The sequence below is a fragment of the Uloborus diversus genome, chromosome 10 (assembly GCF_026930045.1).
Source record: "Uloborus diversus isolate 005 chromosome 10, Udiv.v.3.1, whole genome shotgun sequence".
Taxonomy (NCBI): Eukaryota; Metazoa; Arthropoda; class Arachnida; order Araneae; family Uloboridae; genus Uloborus; species Uloborus diversus.
In genome coordinates, this window is record NC_072740.1 from 98,797,853 (window position 1) to 98,822,788 (window position 24,936).

At 35.1% G+C, this 24,936-nt stretch overlaps 1 protein-coding gene across 1 annotated transcript in view; it reads left to right on the forward strand.

Annotated features, from left to right (window-relative positions):
* The window catches only part of LOC129231878 (protein PBDC1-like), a 203,498-nt gene that overhangs the window by 139,565 nt on the left and 38,997 nt on the right, over positions 1 to 24,936 (forward strand). Inside the window, exon 2 of the mRNA XM_054866267.1 lies at positions 22,111 to 22,193. Within this exon, the coding sequence (XP_054722242.1) occupies positions 22,122 to 22,193 (72 nt within the window). The 5' untranslated portion in view covers positions 22,111 to 22,121. The remainder of the gene's footprint in view (positions 1 to 22,110; positions 22,194 to 24,936) is intronic.

Consider the following 24,936-nt stretch of genomic DNA (forward strand, 5'->3'; position numbering starts at 1 on the left):
GTGGTAAAAGTGTACCGTGCATGGCAAAATGGGACTGTCCAAAATCAGCGACGTGGCAAATGTGGTGCACCACGGGCCGTAGATGACAGAGGCGAACGACGGTTGCGGAGATGCGTTCGGGCAGATAGACGGGCTACCGTTGAGCAACTCACCACCAAAATGAACCAAAGGGTTACCAAAAGTGTCTCCCAAACTACTATTCAGCGAACATTGCTACGTCTGGGCCTCCGAAGCAGACGCCTGGTTCTTGCACCTTTGCTGACCGCTGTTCATCGACGACGAAGGCTAGAATTTGCACGCCAGTACAGCAGCTGGACGTCCACTGAGTGGCGACAGGTAGCGTTTTCAGATGAATCGCGTTTTATGCTCCATCGGACAGATGGACGTTGGCGTACAAGGCGTTAAACCTCTGAAAGGAACCACCCTGCAACCATTGCTGGAACGGTCCAAGCTGGAGGCGGGAGCATTATGGTCTGAGGAATGTTTTCCTGGTATTCTCTGGGTTCACTGATCATTGTGGAAGGCACGATGGATCTAAACAAGTACGCATCTGTCCTTGCGGACCATATCCACCCCTACATGCGCATTGTTTTTCCTCAGGATTATGGCATCTTCCAGCAGGACAATGCGAGGTGCCATACAGCTGCCAGTGTACGTGCATGGTTCGAAAAGCACCAGGATGAGTTTACCGTCCTCCCCTGGCCAGCAAACTCACCTGACTTAAACCCAATCGAGCATCTGTGGGACCATCTCGATCGAGTTGTTCGCGCCATGGATCCTCAACCGCTGGCCACGGCATTAGAGTCAGCATGGCTCAACATCCCAGAGAACACCTTCAGGGACCTAAGTGACTCTCTTCCTGCACGTCTCGCAGCAGTCCGCTCTGCGAAAGTTGGTTATTCTGGCTTTTGACAGATGGTCACATTAATGTGACTGGACTGTATACTTTGCAAGTTCTTTCTTTTTTAACGTTAATTGCTACTATGATTTCTTTATATTTTTCTTCGGTTTCAATTACATTTATTTAATAACAATATGATTCTTTTTTGTTTTGTTTTAATTCTTTTAGTAAGATTACTTATAATTAATACTTGTTTGTTCATTGTTTTTCTAATAAAAATATTCTGAACTTCATGTCTATCAAACTCAGCCTTTTGAACTTTAAAAAATTTTATCTTTAAAAATCATGATTTTTGTGAATCAATGATTTTTTTTTAATCAACTGATTTAAATCACTCAACCCTGCTTCATAAGAATAAATAAATAAAACTTTTATGCATCATTTTTTATTTGCAATGTCACATATTTTTTTTAACAAAACAAATAGTCTGTAAGATGATCCTCTAATTTTAATAACATGAAACAAATTTATTTGCACTATCTATTACTTCTGTATGTTGTATCCAACAAGAATGCTGTGTTGCCTTTGAGTAAACTTCGGGCAGATTTACTTAATCACATCACCGATAAGAAGTTAATAGCACATATTTCACAAGCCATCTGTTATCATAGAGTTCGATAATAGTTCGAAATATATTTTTATCAAATGCAAAATTATTCATTTTTGTAAACACTAACACAAGCATGAATAAAGTTTTTTTTAAAATTACTCATCTAAAATTTTTTAAACTTTGATTGAGTGCCGTTGCTCTGTTTGTGCAACCATATGATGAACAAGATTTCACCATTTTAAAAACATAAACAAAGGCGAAAAGCAGAATTAAAATCTTTTAGTCGACTCGAACTCAATACAATGTATTCTGCCACTCTAATTTTTCCCCTTACTGGAACATGGAACTGTTGCCAGATTCAGTCTCTACCCTATTATAGAACTCTTTGGGATCATTGAATGGATTAGAAATGGAAATGCCTAATGCCTATGTTCCATTCTTTCTTATATGACAAATAGCATGGTGTCACCAATGTCTTCGTTTCAAATGAAATTTCTGAAAATTCGGCATCTTTTACTTCTCCCCCCCCCCCTTATGTCACCCCACAGTTTTCAGGTCAACACTACTTTTAGCCTATAAGAAAATTTTTGAAAATCTGCGCGGATTTTCTCTGAACAGATTTATTTCTTAATTATCCTAGAACTTGAAGCCCTCTAACGTGTGAACTTGTCAAAGTCTCCTACAGAAGTCTTCACTGTCTTTAGCGATCCTCTTTGCAATCAGAGTGAAAAACAAATTATTTTGAGGGAAGTTTTTGTTTTTCAATATTTCTTTTTCTTCAGTTTAAAAATTTATTTACAATAATCACTCATGATAATATAGTACTATTTGCTTTAAAAATTGTATAAAAGAATGAACTCCAATATTTTATTCACAAGGGTGTCCAGAAATCATTCTCGAAGTTTTCTTAGCTTGACAGGTATATCAAAACTAATTTCAATGAAGTTGTTTGAAAAATAATAAGCTTCCATTCATATATGATTTTTTAAATAAAAATCTCTATCTGCTTAGTAATAAATAGCCCTTACATACGTCTTTGTTTATGATGCAATCGAAATCCTAAATTGAAATTAATTTAAGGTCTCATACATTACCCTCATAACATTTTCTTAAATTTTAAGTAAAAGAGACAACTCTGAAAGTTTCTTATGCATGCTTATTTGACAATTATGTTCAAATTTAGTATTACGCATTTTTTCAATTCGAAAAAATAAAAATATTTCAATTTTTAAAAACTTTATGTTTTTTTTAACTTTAGTTTTATTTATTTATTTAATTAGTTATTTATTTTTACACATATTACAAAACCGTCTTTTACATATTATGTGCATATGTAATATCTAATTTTGGCCCCTTTTGACGCTTAGTGCATATAAATAATGCATAAAAACGTGAGTTTTTTTTTTTAAATGCATATTACTACAGTCCTTCTATAGGCACTATAATATTACTGCGTTTTTCACAAGATTTTTCTTAACTTCTTTCCTTACGTATAAGTTGAAAAAAAAAATCTTTTTTCGTTTTTAGTGCATATTGTTTAGCGTTCAGTGAATATTTATTTTATGGAACAGTATTTTTAGTGAATATATATGCATGCAATTTTTCATGTTTTATTTAGTGCTTATAATCGGGGATCGAATCATTTTCCTTGTCTTTTTCTCGTGTGAAACTTAGTGAGAGTTATTTTTCATCATTATTTGCAAGTTTTTATTTTATTGCTTGTTATTCTCAGTTTTAGGAAAAGTAAGGTAATTTAATGAAACAAAATTCAACTTCAGAAGGAGCAATTCAAAGAATATTTGTTTCTGTAAATGTGTTTTGTTTTAAATAATTTTTATTACGTGATATTCATGCTTCGTTGAGTGTTTTATAAATTTAAAAGTTTCTTGTGCATATTTGCAGTGTGACGAAGGACTGTCAATATGAAGCTTGATAATATTTTTCTCGCTTAGAGTGATTTTATGTACATTTTAATGGTTAAAAAATGTTTTCATTACTGTTTTTTTTTTTTTTTTTGTATTTTCCAATAAAATTTTCCGTTTTTCATATTGCAGTACTGCCCGACTTTTGATCTGTCACATTTTTATGGGAACGATATAATGAACCAAGAGTTTTTTTAAACTCATATTGTCCCGTCCGTGGACGCATACAGGGATTTATTTCAGGCAGTACGGGCAAGCCAAACATGAAGGTAACTTCACAAATTCACATTATGAAATTATTCAGAGTTTGTAATTTATACAAATACAAACTCTGGCCACTAGAGGGTTACTAGAGGGCGCCTGTGATGCAGGGAGTGTTATTGCTGCTAATTTGATAAGTGTTTTCTTACTATAATTTTTCATTATTACTGTCTAGTTTTAGGTTTTTTTACTTCACTTTTAAAGTGATTTAATTGTGTTTTGTAATTTAGTTTTATTGTGTTTTGGGGGCTTATTTTAGCTGTTATTGTATTCTTGAAGTGTTTTTGCATTTTTTGGAGCTAAGCCTAACATGTGGTGATCTCCTGGTTTTTGATCTTGTGTGCTTTATTGGGTGTAGCAACTCTGTTTATTTACTGCTGTTTTTAGTATTTATTCTGTGTTTTTTTGCATTTTTATCTTTCTGTTTTGCCTTTTGGAACATATTCACTGAGTAGAAATGGGTGTTATATGCATTATGAAAGAGGTAAAGAGTGGGAAGGGGGACAGGTGGATCTCTTGTGATTTATGTCATATGTTCTGCCTGTATAAGGGGGAAAATGAGTCTGTTTTTGAGGAGGATTATATTTGCACTAAATGTGCTGAACTCTCAGACTTAAGACTTAAGATGCTAGTTTTGGAAGCCCTTTTAGCATTAGGGTGTAGGCCAGTGGTAGAGGGTATAAATGTTCCAGAGATTCAGGGGGAAGTTTCAAATGAGGAGTTAGATTGGGAAACTAAGGGTGTAATTTTGGGGGACTCTATGGTAAGGGAGTTGGGTAACACAGTTGGGAGAGTAAAGCGTAAGGTGGCTAGGTGTTGTTTACCAGGGGCTCGGGTAAAAGACGTTAATATGGTTGCTGAAAAGAAGGGAGTATTGAATAAGGAGGACATGGTTACTTTGTGGGTGGGAACAAATGATGTAGGCCACAGTAAAAATGAGGAGTTTTCTAGGGAATGGGAATCCCTGTTGGATAAAGCAACCAGCTTTTCGACGAATGTCCAAGTGGTTGGTTTGCTTCCCAGGTATGGAGTGCATAGGAGCTGGCTAAATCAACGTGCGAGGTGTATGAACTTGCTACTGAAGTCAATTTGCGAAAAGCGCAGTATCAGGTTTATTGATGTATGGAGTCATTGTAAACGGGATTGGATTGCTAGGGATGGCCTGCATCTGAGCTCTACAGGGGTCAAAATGGTTAGTGGATTAATTTTAAGGGCTTCGGAGTCAAAAAACTAAGTTGGAATGGGGGGCATGGTTCAAGCATCAGGTATCGAGAGAATGATATTTTTTTGGGTATTGCTAGAAATGGAAATAAAGTGACGAACAAGAGTAGTAATGTTAACAATTGTAATTTAGGAAATTTCAAGGTGTTAAATAAAAGCAACTTAGGCATGCTTAAAGTTTTCTATACCAATGCTCGCAGTATTAGGAACAAGATGGATGAATTGAAAAGCATAGTTATGGATGAGAAGTTGGATGTTATTGGAATTACAGAGACATGGGCTACCGAATCTGATGCAGAGTTATTACATATTGCTGGGTATAATTTGTTCAGACAGGATAGAGTAGGTAAAAGAGGTGGTGGGGTTTTATTTTATGTTAGAGACAATTTTATTTGCAATGAATTGGTCATAAATGATAAGCCTACTGATATTGATATGGTTTGGCTGGAGTTGATGAGCAGTAAGGGCAAAAAGCTACGCTTTGGAAACATTTATAGGCCACCTAATTCAAACCAGGGACAAGATGAGCAGATGTACCGTATTATTAGTGACATGTCCAGTAAGGGATCCGTTATCATAATGGGGGATTTCAATTTTCCGGGTATTGATTGGAATAATTTTTATCCTGGTAATGGCAAAGAAGAGGAATTTTTAAAAGTAATTGGTGACTGTTTCTTAGATCAAGTTGTAACTCAGGGAACTCGAGAGGAGGCAATTTTGGATCTAGTTTTTTGTGACATAGGTAGTTTTGTTCAGGGGTTGAGTGTAAGGGAGCATATTGGAGATAGTGATCATAACAGCATTAGGTTCCGGGTTAAATTTGAAGTGTGCAAAGATGATAATTTTAGGTTTGTGCCCAATTTCAGAAACACTGATTTTGTTGCACTTAGGCAGAGCTTGAAAGAGGTTTTTTCGTCAGGGTTGGAAAATAGCCACGTAGATCAGCAGTGGACGGAATTTAAGGATAAACTTGCTAAAACCGTTGGGAACTATGTTCCATTTAGGAGAAAAGGTGTTAATACCAAAATTTGGCCCATGTGGTTCTCCAGGGAGACTAAAAGAAGCTCTTAATTATAAGCAAGCCACTTTTCGTAAGTTTAAAGAAACTGGTCAGAGTGCGGAGAGGCTCCAGTATGGTAAGGCAAGGCGAAATTTTAAGTATTTGGTACGGATTCAGAAAAGGGAATTGGAGCAAAGGCTGGCAGATGACATTGATGGGAACCCTAAGAGGTTTTTTGCTTACGCTAATTCTGGGAAAGCTCGAAACAGTCAAATTGGGCCTTTGGTTGATGAGTATGGAAATTTAATCCAAAACGATAGGGATATTGCAAATGTTCTGAATAACTTTTTTTCCAGTGTGTTTAACGATAACTGTATCTCAACAGTTGACACTAACAAGACACAAGCTATTATACAGCTTGAGGATTTTGTATTTTCCAGGGAGGAGGTTTTATTTCATTTGAAAAAGATTAAAGCAACTAAAGCTCCGGGACCAGATAATATTTATCCAAAAATTTTAGTTGAATGTGCAGAGGAATTAGTGGATGTTATTTTGAATATTTTCAATGCTTCTTATAACTCGGGGACGGTGCCAGAGGACTGGAAGCTGGCTAACATAACGCCACTCTTCAAGAAGGGGTCTAAAGGTCTTGCTGGGAATTATAGACCTGTAAGTTTGACTTCGGTGATTTGTAAGATTTTCGAAACTTTGATCAAAATTAAGATCATGATGTTCTTAGAGACTAATAGTCTGTTGACTAGTTTGCAGTATGGTTTCAGGAAAGGTAAATCCTGTACTACTAATTTATTGCATTTCTACGACAAGGTTACCTCAGCTTTAGATGACAAAAAATATGTGGATGTTGTTTATATTGACTTTCAAAAAGCTTTTGACAAGGTACCGCATGTTGCTCTTCTCAGCAAGTTAGCTGACATTGGAATAGGAGGAAAAACTTTACTTTGGGTTAGAAATTGGCTTACTGGTAGGAAGCAAAGAGTAGTTGTGAGAGGAAATCATTCTAATTGGAGTGATGTTTTAAGTGGGGTTCCTCAGGGATCAGTTTTAGGGCCTCTTTTGTTTATTATATTTATGAATGACATCAATGAAAATATTTCTGGAAGCATGAATTGTTTTGCTGACGATGTAAAAGTTATGGGGATTGTCGAAAATGAAGAACAAGTAAATCAGCTGCAAGAGGATTTAGATCATATTACTAAGTGGGCAAATAAATGGGGTATGGCAGTTAATGTAGGGAAATGTCAAGTGCTACACTTAGGTCATGGAAATAAGCGTATGACATATCATTTACAGGGTTCAGTCATAAATCAGGCAGAAAATGTTATGGATCTGGGTGTCCTTATAAATCAGGACTTCAAGTTTAGTCAACAGTGCAGTATTGCTAGTAACAAAGCCAACAAAATGCTTGGGTTCATCAAGAGATCTATTTCAAACAAATCTAAGAAAGTTCTTCTGCCTTTATATAGGAGTTTAGTATGACCTCATTTGGAGTTTGCTGTTCAGTTTTGGTCGCCTTATCTGAAGAAAGATATTTTCGTATTGGAAAGGGTTCAAAGAAGGGTAACTAAATTAGTAAGGGGACTCTCAGATTTAGATTATGATACCAGACTTAATAGGCTTAACATGTATAGTCTGGAGCAAAGGAGAGTCAGAGGGGACATGATTCAGTTATTTAAATTTATCAAAATGAAAGATGTAAATGGATTAAATTTTTGCGGGGAAAGCAGGACAAGGGGTCATTGTTTTAAGCTATTTAAATCTCAGGCTAACTTGGAAATCAGGAAAAACTACTACTTTAGCAGGGTCGTGGGCACTTGGAATAGCTTACCGGAAGAGGCGGTAATGAGCAAGGGAGTGGATAGCTTTAAGAGGGCCATTGATCTTCATTGGGGACTAATTAATTGACTAGGACCAGCCTAGCTGGGCCCAGAGCCTGTTGCTGGTCGTCACATTTGTATTTGTATTTGTATAAAAGTGACGACCAGCAACAGGCTCTGGGCCCAGCTAGACTGGTCCTAGTCAATTTACAATCCCCAGTGAAGATCAATGGCCCTCTTAAAACTGTCTACTCCTTTGCTCATTACCACCTCTTCCGGTAAGCTGTTCCAAGGTTCCACTACCCTGCTAAAATAATAATTTTTCCTAATATCCATGTTAGCCTGAGATTTAAATAGCTTAAAACAATGACCCCTTGTCCTGTTTTCAGTGCTAAACTTTAGCCCTGTAACATCTTTCGTTTTAATAAATTTAAACAGCTGAATCATGTCCCCTCGGTCTCTTCTTTGCTCAAGACTGTACATTTTTAGCCTTCTAAGCCTGGAATCATAATCTAAGTGGGAAAGTCCACTTATTAGCCTTGTAGCCCGCCTTTGAACCCTTTCCAATACATTAATGTCTTTCTTAAGATAAGGAGACCAAAACTGAACAGCATACTCCAAATGGGGTCTTACCAAACTTCTATATAAGGGCAGAAGAACTTCTTTAGATTTATTTGAAATAGATCTATTGATAAACCCAAGCATCTTATTGGCTTTGTTGCTAGCAATGCTGCACTGTTGGCTAAACTTTAAATCCTGACTTATTAAGACCCCCAGATCAGTAACTTTGTCTGCCTGACTAATGACTGAACCTTGCAAATAATAACTTGTACACTTATTTCCATGCCCTAAATGTAGCACTTGACATTCCCCAACATTAACAGCCATACCCCATTTATCAGCCCACTCCGTAATATGATCTAGATCCTCTTGCAGCTGATTTGCTTGTTCTTCGTTTTCTACAGTCCCCATAACTTTGACATCATCAGCAAAGCAATTCATGTTCCCAGAAATATTTTTGTGAATATCATTCATAAAGACAATGAACAAAACAGGCCCTAACACTGATCCTTGAGGAACCCCGCTTAAGACCTCACTCCAATTAGAATAATTTCCCCTTACAACTACTCTTTGTTTCCTTCCGGTCAGCCAATGAGGAACCTGAATGCATTTTTTAATTTTTTTTAAATGAAAATTTGAGCCATTTTATAACGATAGACACCGGTTCCAGTTCATTCGGACTGCTAGTTATTTTTTAATTAATTTTTAAAGTCTCCCGATTAGCCCCGCCCCCTTAGTTTCCCCATCTCCGCTGATGACATCAAGATTCATCCCCGCTCCTTCTGGCATGGACGCACGTGCGAGTATAGAACATCGCTATCATTCTCTCAAGATGCTTACACGCACAAACTGCCGAACTGCAAGTACTATATTTTACCTCATTGAAATATTCAGCATCGTACATAACAAGTTGAATATTTTTAGAGTACCAAGAGATAAAAATAGTGCAATGCCATCACTATAAAAAAGAGAGAGAAAAACAAAACAAACTAAACTGTGTTATTCACTCTTCTGTTGCAAAAGTTACTTTATAGAAACTAACAGAATTGTATATTAATTTTATAAAATTGTTTTACTTTTTACAAAAGCAATCCGTGATCACTCCCCCCCCCCCTTTTTTTTTTAATTCTTCGAATTGAAACGAGTTTATTTTCTTTCAAGATAGAATGTTATTTTTCATGTATTGATTTATTTCATTTTGCTCTGCTTCAACTATTGCATTCAAAACAATTATTGAAATCAAAAGTCTCGATTTGAATTTTGAGTAATTTTTAAGATTTAAAAAAAAATAATAATAAAGAGACTTTTTGGATGATTTGCATCTCTAGTCTGCAAAATTCACGAATAAAAATAATAATGAATAAATAAAATACTTTAAGAGCAAACAATAAAAATGAGGAAGAAACGTATTGAAGAAATGATAAATTCTCAAAAGTTTTAAGTTTAAAATCATATATTTTTTTTTACTTCAAAATATAGTGAAAGAAGTAGAAAATTCGGAAGGATTTACAATAAAGATTAATATAGTTTTCATTTATTAAATTGTATTACTTTCCTCTGCTCTAACTTCTGCGTCCAAAACCCGGGTCGTACGAAGACGTGACGTTACCCCCCCCCCCTGCCCCCCCCATGCGACCAGACAAATTAAGCTGGTTTGTTGTAACTTCGATGCACAAAAGACGAACGTCTTCGTAATTTAATTGTTAATAAATAAAAATCTGAATCATATAGGTAGTTAATATTAAAAAAGTAGCAAATGAAACTTTTATTTATATTTATTAATTGTTAACTTTTCAAAAACAATTTTCGAAAAAAGGAATACTGTTATAAAAAACTAAATTATATTTATCTGTAAAATGTCACTACATCAGATAAAAAAGAAGCAATCAAAAATTAATTCACTACGCATTTAAATCAATCTGAAAACATGTATAAGCATTTAAAAGCACAAAAATAATGAATATTAATTAACCTAACACATTACGTGTTATTTTTCAGATCAATAATATCAATTTGTACTGGCCAAAATAAAAAATTTAAAGAGAATGGGGTTGTTTCCGAAATTAATAAGAAATATTTTTTCCTGAAAGAGCATGCTTAAAAACATAGGATTTGTCCATTTTTTAAATAATTTGACAAAGTTTAATATTCTTAAAAATTATTTTAATCGGAGCGCAGATTCAATTTCCTTTTTTTACGCTTCTGCACATGACATCACAAGAGATGAAATACCATTCACTGATGCCATTACCGCAGAGTGCAATATTTAATTCGCTTCTGAATTATCATAAACTGGAAACGTGTTAGACAGCAAGCGTAAGCATTCAGCGTGCCAGTGGAGTGCGCGCCAAAGTTCATCACTTTTGATGTAATAAAGATCACGCCTTGTTTTAAAAATCGGACGTTTTGAAATATTAATTAAAAATTTAACGTTTTGAAAATAAAAGATTTCCCTGGCTCCGTGTTATTTCTTTTTCGATCTATAAACTTCAGTGATTAAAAGTAGTACTTTTGTCTGATGGAAACAACAGCATTAAGAAAAAAAAAAGCGCGTAAATTTGACAAAGATAGAAAAAAGTAAAGTTGATATCTGCTTAATGTTATAAAGTATTAAATTAAGAAGGTTTATTCCCCCATATTCCATGCGGGGAGAGGTATCTACCTAGCTTGACACTAGCAATTGGTTTGATATCTTCTTAATTTATTTTTCGAGTGTTATTATTTTTCATGGCTAAAATGGCAAGTAGTGTTCATTTGCTCTGCCTCATTAATGACCACAAATACTGTTTTATGAATGTCAGCATCTTTTGCAAGCTGTGACAGTCACTCAGGCCTGATTAAGGCACATGTCTACTAGGCCCTGGGCCTGGGGTCAATCTTCCTAAGGGGCTTCGAATTTTCAAAAAAACCTATGACAGCATTAAAAAAATCATGTATTTTTGTGAAAATGAAAAAAAAAAAAAAATCATGAATCATGTTTTAAGTAAATTTTAAACATTATTTTGCGTTGACTTAAAGTGATAAAATAGAGGGGGAAGGGGGCTTCCAAAGCATTGTAGGCCTTGGCCTCAATCGTAGTTAGTCAGGCCCTGCAGTCATTGGCACTGGTCTAGTTTGTAAAATTCTGAGTGGTATCCATAAATATAGAAATAAAAGTTTCATTTTTGTTTTCTTTATTAATTTTTAAATTTTACTTTAAAGTGTTTATTTTGAATTAGTTAATGATGTACCGCTCAAAATTAATTTTTCAAAAGGGGGGGGGGTGTGTCTCAATAAACCGAACGCCCATGACATCTAGAGGGTCAATAAATGTTCTGTATTTAATTTATTGTGTAAACAATTTGAAGTAATTTACTTGTGAATAAAATATTGATGTTCAATTCAGTCAGTTTTCTGGTTGTAAGAATTTCGGGGGATGAGGGTGGGTGATTCAGCTAAGATATATACCTCTTCCTCTTCTGAAGATCAAAATAAGAGCACCTTTGTTTTCAATAAACAACGGCAAACCACGCTGCGCTCCTATCCCCTTCATTTCGACTCCTTCGGAACCGGTTCTATTGCAACCCAGGGACTGAATCTTGACGTTGTGCATGCTCCTCCTCTTTTTGTGTCACGTGAGCTTCGTTCCGTTTTTAGCTAATTTTAAGCTGTGTTTTTGAAGAATCCAAGTCAGTTTTTTAAAAACCGATTTGATTTTTTGGAGTTTTATGTAGAAGACTATTCAAATCAATCAACGTTCCGCGATTACCCGAACCATGCAGGTTCCTCATTTTTTACCCAAATGAAAGTTTTCCCTCCTATTCCTATATCAGCTAATTTTTAAAGTTATTTCTTGGGGGGGGGGGAGGTGGGTGTCCCATTCCTTGAACTCACCTTTAACCCCTCCGAGCTCTTAAAGTGTCCCGCCCCCTTAAATACGCCGTTGCCCCCCTCCAAACTTCCAATGTGACCCCCCGGAGCTAAAGGTCTGAATGAAACACTGATCATAGGACGCTGCGGTTAGTCACCGGTTAAGCTCGTCGAACACAAATTTGAAAACAAGGGTGCGTTGGCATACCTCAACTGGTTGACCAGTGACTAACCGATGACCATGGCGACTGCCAGTGACTAACCGCAGCGTTCTATGGTCGACCGCAATTTTAGCCGGTTGAATGGTTAATTGATCCACGTAACATTTTAAACCATTAATTTTTCAACTGCGTGTTATTCGTCTGACGTCATTAGCTGTCATGCGATCAACCAAAGCGTAGCTACCGGTCGAGGTATGCGAACGTAGCCCATGATTCCTCTTCAATTATTAACTGCAACCTCTAGCGTAAAATCGACATTGTGGGATTGTTTACAAATCGTCAGTTTCACGTGTTTGTAATATTGCTTGTCAGTTTGTTGCCCACACGTTGGCTAAAGGTTTGTGTCTGTCAGCACTTTTTTCTTTATCTTGAAAATCATTCATAAGCAAACAAAAAAGCTTCATATTCAAAAACCATAAAAGGCCAAAAATATTTTATTTCCCTGGAACAAACGTAGTTAACACAATTAAATCTGCTATACTTCTTGAATTCAAGTAACTCTTAGACTTTTCTGTATTTGAAAACAAATGTAAAATGAAATGTTTAACCAATCTTGTTGTTTGTACTCTTGATTGAAAGTTTTGTTGAAAAATATTATTAGTTTACTCGATGTATTTCTATTTGGCTAAGAAAATGTAACTAGATGCTGCATTATGTTTCATGATCAAGAGCCCCGGAAGTCCATACTTTCTCGTCAGGTCATCAAAGCTGGCCTACAATTAAGCTTCGGGAGTTCTATTCTAAAAAACGTCCAGGGGAGAGCCTCTGAACCTTTGTTCCTTTTAAAATTACCGAGATCATCTGAAATTGCGTTTTGAGAACTTCAGTATCAAATTTTTTTTCTGGTAGTCTCATCTTTGAACAGCTTCCCTTACATTACATCCCAAAAACTAATTTGTGGACCACTTTCGATGAAGGTGAGGAAAGGGATGAGAGGCATTGAAATTTTGCCCCTTAATTTTTCTTAATCGAAGTTCCAAAAAGGCAATTTCAAAATGACTTACAATCTCATTTTAGAAAACTTCAACTTCGAAAAATTTACAAAGAAGATCTCCACAACTTAATATCACCTAAATTCGCTTAAAATTGAGTTTTTGGAACTTCAATTTCGAAAATTCTGGGACAGAGTCCCCAGTTCAATCCATCATTTTAACGTCCTCAAAGGTGGTTTACAATTGCATTTTTAAGAGTTCCATTTCAAAAAATTTCCAAAGGAGAGCCCCGACCTCTACTCCCCCCTTGTATTGACATAACAAAGATTGTCTAAAACAACATTTTTGAAACTTTGATGTCGAAAGATTTTCGGTAAAGTCCCTGACTCCTTCTCCCCAAAGGTGATTCACAATCAAAAAAAGACTTTCAAAAATTTACGGGTAAGGCCCTTAAAACTTTCCATCCTCCTAACATCACTGACAAACTTTGAACTTGCTACTGAAGTCAATTTGCGAAAAGCGCAGTATCAGGTTCATTGATGTATGGAGTCATTGTAAAAGGGATTGGATTGCTAGGGATGGCCTGCATCCGAGCTCTACAGGGGTCAAAATGGTTAGTGGATTAATTTTAAAGGCTTCGGAGTCAAAAAACTAAGTTGGAATGGGGGACATGGTTCAAGCATCAGGTATCAAGAGAATGAAATTTTTTTGGGTATTGCTAGAAATGGAAATAAAGTGACGAACAAGAGTAGTAATGTTAACAATTGTAATTTAGGAAATTTCAGGGTGTTAAATAAAAGCAACTTAGGCATGCTTAAAGTTTTCTATACCAATGCTCGCAGTATTAGGAACAAGATGCATGAGTTGAAAAGCATAGTTATGGATGAGAAGTTGAATGTTATTGGAATTACAGAGACATGGGCTACCGAATCTGATGCAGAGTTATTACATATTGCTGGGTATAATTTGTTCAGACAGGATAGAGTAGGTAAAAGAGGTGGTGGGGTTTTATTTTATGTTAGAGACAATTTTATTTGCAATGAATTGGTCATAAATGATAAGCCTACTGATATTGATATGGTTTGGCTGGAGTTGATGAGCAGTAAGGGCAATAAGTTACACTTTGGAAACATTTATAGGCCACCTAATTCAAACCAGGGACAAGATGAACAGATGTACCGTATTATTAGTGACATGTCCAGTAAGGGATCCGTTATCATAATGGGGAATTTCAATTTTCTGTGTATTGATTGGAATAATTTTTATCCTGGTAATGGCAAAGAGGAGGAATTTTTAAAAGTAATTGGTGACTGTTTCTTAGATCAAGTTGTAACTCAGGGAACTCGAGAGGAGGCGATTTTGGATCTAGTTTTTTCTGACATAGGTAGTTTGGTTCAGGGGTTGTGTGTAGGGGAGCATATTGGAGATAGTGATCATAACAGCATTAGGTTCCGGGTTAAATTTGAAGTGTGCAAAGTTGATAATTTTAGGTTTGTGCCCAATTTCAGAAACACTGATTTTTTTGCACTTAGGCAGAGCTTGAAAGAAGTTTTTTCGTCTGGATTGGAAAATAGCGACGTAGATCAGCAGTGGACGGAATTTAAGCATAAACTTGCTAAAACGGTTGGGGGACTATGTTCCATTTAGGAGAAAAGGTGTTAGTACCAAAATTTGGCCCATGTGGTTCTCCAGGGAGACTAAAGAAGCTCTTAATTATAAGCAAGCCACTTTTTGTCAGTTTAAAGAAACTGGTCAAAGTGCCGAGAGGCTCCAGTATGGTAAGGCAAGGCGAAATTTTAAGTATTTGGTACAGATTCAGAAAAGGGAATTGGAGCAAAGGCTGGCAGATGACATTGATGGGAACCCTAAGAGGTTTTTGCTTATGCTAATTCTGGGAAAGCTCGAAACAGTCAAATTGGGCCTTTGGTTGATGATTATGGAAATTTAATCCAAAACGATAGGGATATTGCAAATGTTCTAAACTTTTTTTCCAGTGTGTTTAACGATAACTGTATCTCAACAGTTTACACTAACAAGACACAAGCTATTATACAGCTTGAGGATTTTGTATTTTCCAGGGAGGAGGTTTTATTTCATTTGAAAAAGATTAAAGCAACTAAAGCTCCGGGACCAGATAATATTTATCCAAAAATTTTAGTTGAATGTGCAGAGGAATTAGTGGATGTTATTCTGAATATTTTCAATGCTTCTTATTACTCGGGGACGGTGCCAGAGGACTGGAAGCTGGCTAACATAACGCCACTTTTCAAGAAGGGGTCTAAAGGTATTGCAGGGAATTATAGACCTGTAAGTTTGACTTCGGTGATTTGTAAGATTTTCAAAACTTAGATCAAAATTAAGATCATGAAGTTCTTAGAGACTAATAGTCTGTTGACTAGTTTGCAGTATGGTTTCAGGAAAGGTAAATCCTGTACTACTAATTTATTGCATTTCTATGACAAGGTTACCTCAGCTTTAGATAACAAAAAATGTGTGGATGTTGTTTATATTGATTTTAAAAAAGCTTTTGACAAGGTACCGCATGTTGCTCTTCTCAGCAAGTTAGCTGACATAGGAATAGGAGGTAAAACTTTACTTTGGGTTAGAAATTGGCTTACTGGTAGGAAGCAAAGAGTAGTTGTGAGAGGAAATCATTCTAATTGGAGTGATGTTTTAAGTGGGGTTCCTCAGGGATCAGTGTTAGGGCCTCTTTTGTTTATTATATTTATGAATGACATCAATGAAAATATTTCTGGAAGCATAAATTGTTTTGCTGACGATGTAAAAGTTATGGGGATTGTCGAAAATGAAGAACAAGTAAATCAGCTGCAAGAGGATTTAGATCATATTACTAAGTGGGCAGATAAATGGGGTATGGCAGTTAATGTAGGGAAATGTCAAGTGCTACACTTAGGTCATGGAAATAAGCGTATGAGATATCGTTTACAGGGTTCAGTCATAAATCAGGCAGAAAATGTTATGGATCTGGGTATCTTTATTAATCAGGACTTCAAGTTTAGTCAACAGTGCAGTATTGCTAGTAACAAAGCCAACAAAATGCTTGGGTTTATCAATAGATCTATTTCAAACAAATCTAAGAAAGTTCTTCTGCCTTTATATAGGAGTTTAGTGAGACCTCATTTGGAGTATGCTGTTCAGTTTTGGTCGCCTTATCTGAAGAAAGATAAGGCGACCAAGATTGTCTCGCTATTTGTTGTACTGTATATTTTGATACAGTTCAATTACACCGTTTCCAATACTCAGCAATTGCTTAGAAAATACTTGTGCGATTGGATTATTTTGCGTTTATACTCGCATGTTCATGGCCAATCGCATTATCTTGACATTACGCTATAAATACGATTGTTTTAAACATGCGTTGATTTCATCGGAATAATTGGTAATGTCTGCCGGAAGTCCCCAGACAGTATTCAGATGATTTCGCCTAAAATTTTATCGTCGCCGTTCAAATTTTGCACAATCCTAGGACGTGCTTCGAATGAATGCTTTTACTCATGAGCCATAGTACACTTATCCCAAATTATAATTTCACTCTCTTGCAACACTACAGTCATACCACGTTTTTTTTCTTTAATGTTACACATTGCGTTTTGTTTGTTACGAATATCTAATAGGCAACTTTAAAGCTGAATGTGCTGTTCGTCTACCATCTAAAAAAAATAGCAGCAATGCCTGACGATGCAATTGTCACTGCACTTTTCTGTTGCGAACGTATGTTTGCAAGAATTAATGTTATTAAAAATTTCTTGGGCAACAAAAAAAAAAAGAAAATAACTGTTTTCCGCTTAAATTCAATAACCTTCCTGAAATTAACCTGGAGTAATTTTTGAAGAATTCAGTAGTCTTCTTGGTTAAAGGCAGTTATGATTCTGGCACCTTCAGAGAAGCCTAACGCAGGTTTAATATAATAGCCTGAAACCTTCCTGCTTTTTTAAGAAAGCTCTCAAAGCTTTAATGCACGCATTGCCAACGCGAAGACACTCTCAAGCAAGTAGATCGAATGGAGCTCCCCTGCAACTCTTGCAAAGCTTCGTAATCCAGATCTCTTTTTGCATTCTTTGGGGGTTGAGTCAATCTGGACGAACCGTATAATCGCTCCGAAACCGATACACCTATTAAATACGTTTAGTTAATCTTGATACTGGTGGAGAAAAATACTTTTCACAACGGTGTGATATCTGCAATTTGTAGCAATTCAAGGAAACGTTTTGAAAAATATAGTTGATTTTCTCAGGAAGTAAATAATAATCTGTAATATCCCGAAACATTATATGGAAATTCTAAGCAGCATTTCTGAGTTTTTTTATCATGGTGTTTTTAGCAGTAAGTCATACGATGTTAGAGGTATATCGATTAATTAACTTACACCGCCATCTATTAAGAACTTTTAGAACTAAACAATTAATTCACACTGTCATTGCATAATTAATATGAAATTTGCAATAAAAAATTATACAAACTATCCTATCTTTTAAGTTGGACCAAATGAAACATAGATATGAAATTTGAGAAAAATCGGTTGAGTACTTTTGGAGTTTACCCCGAACAAACATCGTGACACGAGATTTTTATATATACAGATATATATATATATGTATATATATACAGGGTGTTCCATTTTAACTTGCAAGACCTTTATTTTCACATCCATTTGTCCTAAATGTATACTTCCAATTGCAAAAAAGTTCAAAATCAGATGCAGAGTTAAGATTTTGAGAATTTGAAGTAAGAATAAAAATGTGTCAAAAAGTATGAAATTTAACTTTTTATACCGGCTCTAGGTCCCCTTACTTATATTTAGAGAAAAAATCTCCACTGAAAACCATTGCTGACACAAAAAACTTGACATTTGCACGATCAAAACTCGAGGAGATTTTCCAGCTCAAACTTTTAAGGCACCATACAGAAGATGAGATTAGAACTTATCGCCCTTTCAGAAGAATGACAGGTCATCAAAGTAGTAACAAAAAAAAGTTATATTTTCCCTTGCTATTCAAAAATAAATGCAAATGTTATGCCGTTATACGCAAAAACACTCCACAAAACCTCGTAATAAAAAGTAATATTTTGTATTTTTTGTCTTATTTTTATTTTTAATTCGAACTTTCAATATCTTTACTCTGTATCGGATTTTGAACATTTTTGCAACTAGAAATATACATGTAGGACTAACAGTTGCAAAAATAAAAGTCTTGCAGGTGAAAACGGAACATCCTGTATATAGGGGGAAATGGGGCACGTTGGACAGGTCTTAATTATTTTAAAAACTATTAATATTTTTTATTTTTTTTAATGGGCAACAAATAGCACCTGTGGTCCTAGAAATCCTATAATAAATCATGTGGTACATTTATATTGAACAAATTTTATTCCAGAAAGTGTTATTTCATTAGTCGTGAGTAATTTTCGGAAAACTAACTTTAATTTTTTTAATGATTTTCATCAGGGCTGCAGGGAAAAAAAAGGAACTCCTTTTTTAAAATAAGTTCTTTTAGTTCACAATAATAGGCTTTTTTTCATTTTCTGTCAAAAAGAAAAAAAATATGAAGAATGTGGGGTAGGTTGGTCCACTCTTTGTTTCACATTGGATCAGACCAAACTAACCAACATAATTTAAAAACTTTTTTTTCTCTTAAATCTCAGAAATTATAACGCTTATTCTAAGTGTTTGTATATTGTACATTTATTTCATTTCATGTTATACACATGTTTCGGAATAATAATAATAAAAACTTTTGGCAAAAAAGGCAAAGATAACTATTTAACAAAAATCATACTAAATTAATTTTACCAAAATATTCATTTTATATCTGCACTTCTTAACTATTTACATTTTCAAATATACTTCTAAATTATTCCAGACAATTGTTTTCCAAGAGTAAAATATGCAATACAAAATATTAAAATTTTTTTTTTGCTAAACAAGCATTCTACAAAATAAAGCAAATAATTGATTAAAGGACTAAAGAAGTATACTTTTACTTAAGATTATCTAATTTTATATTTGACTTTAAACACAAAGATATGCTAACTTAAAGCTGTTAATTTTATTTTACTTTTTCTTTGAAACAATGATATTATTATAACAGGATTCTTTTCTTTTTGGAGTTGTTTCATGCAATACAATGAAGAAAAAAAGCTTTTTTCCTCCTAGCAAATATTGATGATGTAACTTTGTATAAAAGGAACATATGACTTATCCTTCAGAAACCCAGTTCAATAAAAGTTTTACTTCCAAAGCTTTGGAAGTAGTACCTACTTTTATATTCCCAGATATCATTTAACACCCCATCTTTAGTTAAGTTCAATATTGTCTCATGAAAAATGTTCAATAATTGATTTTTCTTTTGAGTTTTAAAAAATAATTGTGTACTAATTGTGAATTCTTATTACTGATTTCAATTAAAGAAAATTTTTCAATTAAAATCAATTTAATATGTTATATTGATCTTGAAACTTTATATTTTTCACCCTACTCACAAGAGATTAAGGTAGTTACAATGTTTCATAGTATGTATCACTAAAATTATAACAAATGTTATTTGAGTTATGTGATCTAACGTGCTCCACCAGGCAGGCCAACGTACCCCAGCCATGGGGCATGTTGGTCCGCTTTACAAGATTCCATTAAAAAATTAATATAAAAAAAGTTTATCAATTAAACATTTTAAAAAAATTATTGTATTGAGAAGTGTTTAGTGAAATTTATGTAGAAAATCTAATTGCTCATTAAATTTTTTGGTGAGATAAAAAATGATAAGTAAAAAAGCGGATCAACGTGCCCCACCTCCCCTTACACTGCTTAAAACAATTAGGAGAGCAAGTGGTTTTAACAAAATAACGCAAAGATGTGTACTATTAAGTAACATAAAATGAATTATCCATAATTTAAAGCATACCAGGAAACGGAGGAAGAAAACTTTATCTGCAAATCAGTGTTCATGATGTCAAAAATCAGAAAAAAGAGATAAGGGCAGAAATTGGGACGTTGCAAAAATGTGTTTTATTGCCATAACTGAAAATCGATTGTACAGTATTTTTTTTTTTGAGACAAGGTTACTTGAGAACATCTCACCAACGTGATTTAGCGGAAGCCATGACATGGGGTGTTATAGGCAGACTGGAATCCGGGCAAACAACGTAGTGTGGTAGACACTGTTGGAGTCTCCAGAAGTGTTGTTGCAAGGCTGTGAATCCAAGAGAGAGGAAATGTTAGACGTCGACCACAAGGGCAAGGGCAACCACTTGCCAACTACAGCAATTGATGATGGGTACATAATGTTAACAGCCTGTCGAAACAGAACAGATAATTCTACCAGCTGCAAAGACAGTTGCTCTTGTCAACAGGATGAAGGATGTCCAGCCAAACAGTACGTAATCGGCTTTATGAGAGAGATCTCGATGCACGTGGGCTAATGGTCTGTGAAATTTTGAAGTTACGCTACTGGTGCACTTTCAGGCAATTGGAGCAATTTTTCTGAATTAAAGGGTTCTAAAGGTGCTTCCAATTTGTACTGTTGATTTGACGTAAGGTGGCTGTATGATCTTATAGCATTGTGCCTCGAGATCAGGGGCAATTTGATGTAGGAACGCCGCTCCAGCACTGTTTTTTCAAACCCCTTTCACACGAAACTGGTTACGTTACGACTAAGGATTCAAGTTTGTTTCTGCTTGGCGTTCCCGCACCGAAAATTTTACGAACCTACCCCTTCTCAAAATGATATTAAGTAGTTTTCAAAAGACCACCCTTTGAAGGTGAAAATACTGGTTTTCAAATGGAAAAGGGTTATTTAAATATCATTTAACGTTTTTAAACACTTTTCTTCCCGAAATTGGCGGATCCTCTACAAAAATGCGGACCACAGTTTGAGAAGCCCTGCTTTGGACATTTAGCGACTTTTTCAACTGGCGCCAAAGTCCAGGCGCTATTTTGTTCGCTCTGTGGATGAAAATAAATTGGGAAAAGGTTATTTTTTGGGTTTAAGTGAGGGGGGAGGGGGCAACGCACTGGAAAACGAATGAAATATGGTAATTGTCACACAAGTACAAAGAATCAAAAATAAATTGCTGATTTTGAAAATTCAAAAATTTAATAAACCTCTGTTTCCTATTTTTTATTAACTTATGGCCAATTGTAAAACTCCCCCCTCCCCCCCCCCCCAAAAAATAAAGCGTAATAAGACCTTCATAAGAAGGTATACTGAAATCGGAATATATACAAAACAGTGCAATCAATTGGAATAATTTAATGCACAAAAACGCTAAATGTACATAAATCAGTCCTTAAAAATACTATTAAAACTAGAGAAATAAGTCCCCCAAAACAGTTAAAAAGCATTAAACTAATAGTGCATCAAAACTGGCAATTCCTGAACTTAAAGATGAATTTGCTTGAAACAAACTTTGTTAGAAAATGAATCTTGATGAAGCACATGTATGGAAAGGATATTTTTGATTGAAACCTTTGTTTGTTTAGTTTTGAACAGATTGAAAAACCTTAAACTTAGCGCCTACGCGAAAACTTACGGCAAATATTTATCTTGAACTTAAAGGCAGATTTTCTTGAAACAAACTTTGTAATATTGTTTTGAAATTTAAATTGCATGAATTACATCGTGATGCATGGCTCTGTCTCAATATATAAGGTAGGGCCAAGTGTCGCTGTAAAAATTCCTGCATTGCACAGTCCTTTCCTAAGTGTTAAATTTTGTTTGCTTTGTGCATAGCTTGTGGGATTTTATTTCTTTCCATTGTATATGCTCAGAAAATGCAGGAGTAAGAATTTGTTTCATTTTTTAACTAAATGGATATAATTTTGATTCTATTCTTGTTTTAGATCATTATCAAATGGCATCAGAAGACGATGTGGAAAAGCGTATGTTTGAAAGCTACCTTGAAGTAGAAGATTATAGTAATAATGTATGTTTTGCATCCTACATAATCATTTACTACAAATTATTTTCTCTTTCATGTTTTTAACTGTTAAAGATGAAATGCAGAGAAAAAAAATGGTTTCAATGCAAATAATTTCACTGTGGGTTGCTTTTAAATAAAATACTTTAACAAAATTAATATAGGAAAAAAGAAACAAATGAAGGAACTAAAAGATATAAAAATGGCAACAAAATCACTAAATTCTAATGACTTTCAATCTAACACTCGCTAGAATAGAAATGGAGGGGGGGGGAGAGAAAGGAAATGAGGAAAATAACGGCAGCACGAGTTTGCGAAAAAAAAAAGCTGCTCTTGTAAAGAGAGTAAGCCTGCAAATTAACCCACAATACTGGAGTCTTAACACATTTATGTCTTCAAGAATCTGGGAGGGGGGGGGATTCTACTCAAGGGCTCTAGAATTTAAAAAAAAACTTAATTTTAAGTAATTTTTGAAGCTAGAAGTGGTTTGGGATTTCTCCTCTGCAAACTCTAAAAAAAAGGTCAAAAATTTTTAGACTGTCTTTAATGACTGTCTTAAAAAGGGGAGTGTGAGGTTTTAAAAAAAGTCGGAAACTGAAGTCTTGAAAACTCTAATGTAGCTCCCGCTAAGCTTAATACGCAATTTCGGAAAGTACGCATACATAATAATGGATAAAATGTATACTTTAAGCAGAAATGAAACCTTTTTTTAATATATGATAAAATGTATCAAAATTTCAATCATAACAAAAAATTGGATGAAAATAATTGATATTTAACAATAAAAATGCAAAATATATTGTTTTTTACAATAACTAAAAGTACCAAAATTAAACAATGTTTTCTACAAAACAGGAAAAATGTTTGCGCTTAATATTATGAAATGCTTGAAGAATATTGTAACAATTAATATTTTAAAGCCGCATGAAAAATATCAAAGCACAAATAAATGTGCATTGAACATTTTACACTCATACGTAGTGTTACATCTTTTATTCAGCTTTGAGCAAATTACACATCTCCATCTAAGTTCTTTGCCTTCTTTTTCAGCATATGATTTTCGAAAGTAACTACTGTATGAAGAACTCCAACAAAAATAATTTATAGTTGTTTCAATGTGACTCAAAAGATCCATAGATGGATCAGTCATAAATTAAGGTATTTCCTCCTCGGAAAGATAACGTGTTCACCATGGCTACCAAATGAACATAAAAGTAAAACCCCTTGCTAGAATATCTCCCCCCCAATCCCATTATAAATGGAACCGAAACTAGAAAGAGCCACTTCAAAATGAGTATACGTTTCCCTTCTCACTTGCGAGCGCATGTTTATGTTTTCTTTCACGAAATCCAATAAATCACAGACACTTGACAGACCCCATTCTGAGGTCAGACAGAGAAATACTAATGCAGGAGAGCAATCATTTGAACGGAACATAACATGGATAAGTAACGCTGTCTAATGTCTAATAGTAAACATAACATTTCGTTCCAAATCCAAAACACAGAATAGCCTCATTAGGCCGGCTGCATACTACTTACCGTAATACACAGATGAGTCTTTCGTCTCTGAAGAACCACCTAGCGCTGACGCAAACATGCGTTGTTTGTCCGAACAGGTTAAGAGAAAGGGTTTTTGGGACCCTCTCCCGAAAAATGTTTGTAATTGAAGTCTTAAAACTTTTAGGCTGTCTTTGGCAATGTCAAGAGTGGGGGAGGGGGGGGGGGCTCTCTTTAGGCAAAATTCCGAAACTGGAGTCTTAAAAGTGCAATTTTTGACTATCTTTAATGAGCATAGATGGTGGGGTTCGGGGTCCCCCCCCCCCTTCAAAGCTGAAGTATTCAGAACTCTGCTTTAGGTAATCTTTGGGGGACTTAAGAAGAGGGAATTCAAAGGCTTCCTGTCAATAAATTTTAGAAATTAAATTATATTAACTTTGGTGATGAAAAGGGGGAACCACAAATTTAAGTCACATTTAGTGAAAGGGGAAAGAGTTCGGGGGGGGGGGTCTCTCTCCCCCGAAAATTTCTCTATGCTGAAGTATTGAAATGCTATTTTGGCTACTTTTTGAGTGAGTTAAGAGGAGGTCTCTCGAAACATTTTCGAAATTGAAGTCTTAAAACATTGGGTTGTCTTTGGCAATGTGGGGAGGGGAGTTGCTCTTTCAATCGAAAAATAAATCTTAAACACAAACTTATACTGAATTAATGTGCCTGCTTTACACAAGGACAGTCGCTCAGCCCGAAAAATTTTCATTTCTGAAGTTTTAAGAACTCTGTTTTTGGGCTATCTTTGGATGACTTAAGTGGGAAGGGAGTCAGAAGCTTGTGTCAAACATTTTCCGAAATTAAAGTATTAAAACTTTTGGCGGTCATAAGTCATGTATATAGGTAAAGGGGGTACTGTTAATTGAAAAAAAAAAAAAGAAACTGGAGCCTTAAAAACTCAAATTAAGGACATTAGTGGTGAACTTAGAGGAAGGGGTTTGGGAGTTCTCTTCCGAAAATTTTTCAATGCTGAAATATTTAAAATGCTACTTTAGGCTGTATTTGAGTGCCTTTTGAGGAACATGATTCAGGGACTCTCCCTTGAGTGAGGATTCAGTTCCCTATTGCTTTTTTAAATTAATTAATATTGGATAGTGTTTCTCGTTTAAAAAATATATCTACTTCACTGAAGCTGTTTTTTATTGCTAATTTTACCACCTGCTATCATAGGAAAGAATTCTTTTGCAAATGAAGACTGTGGG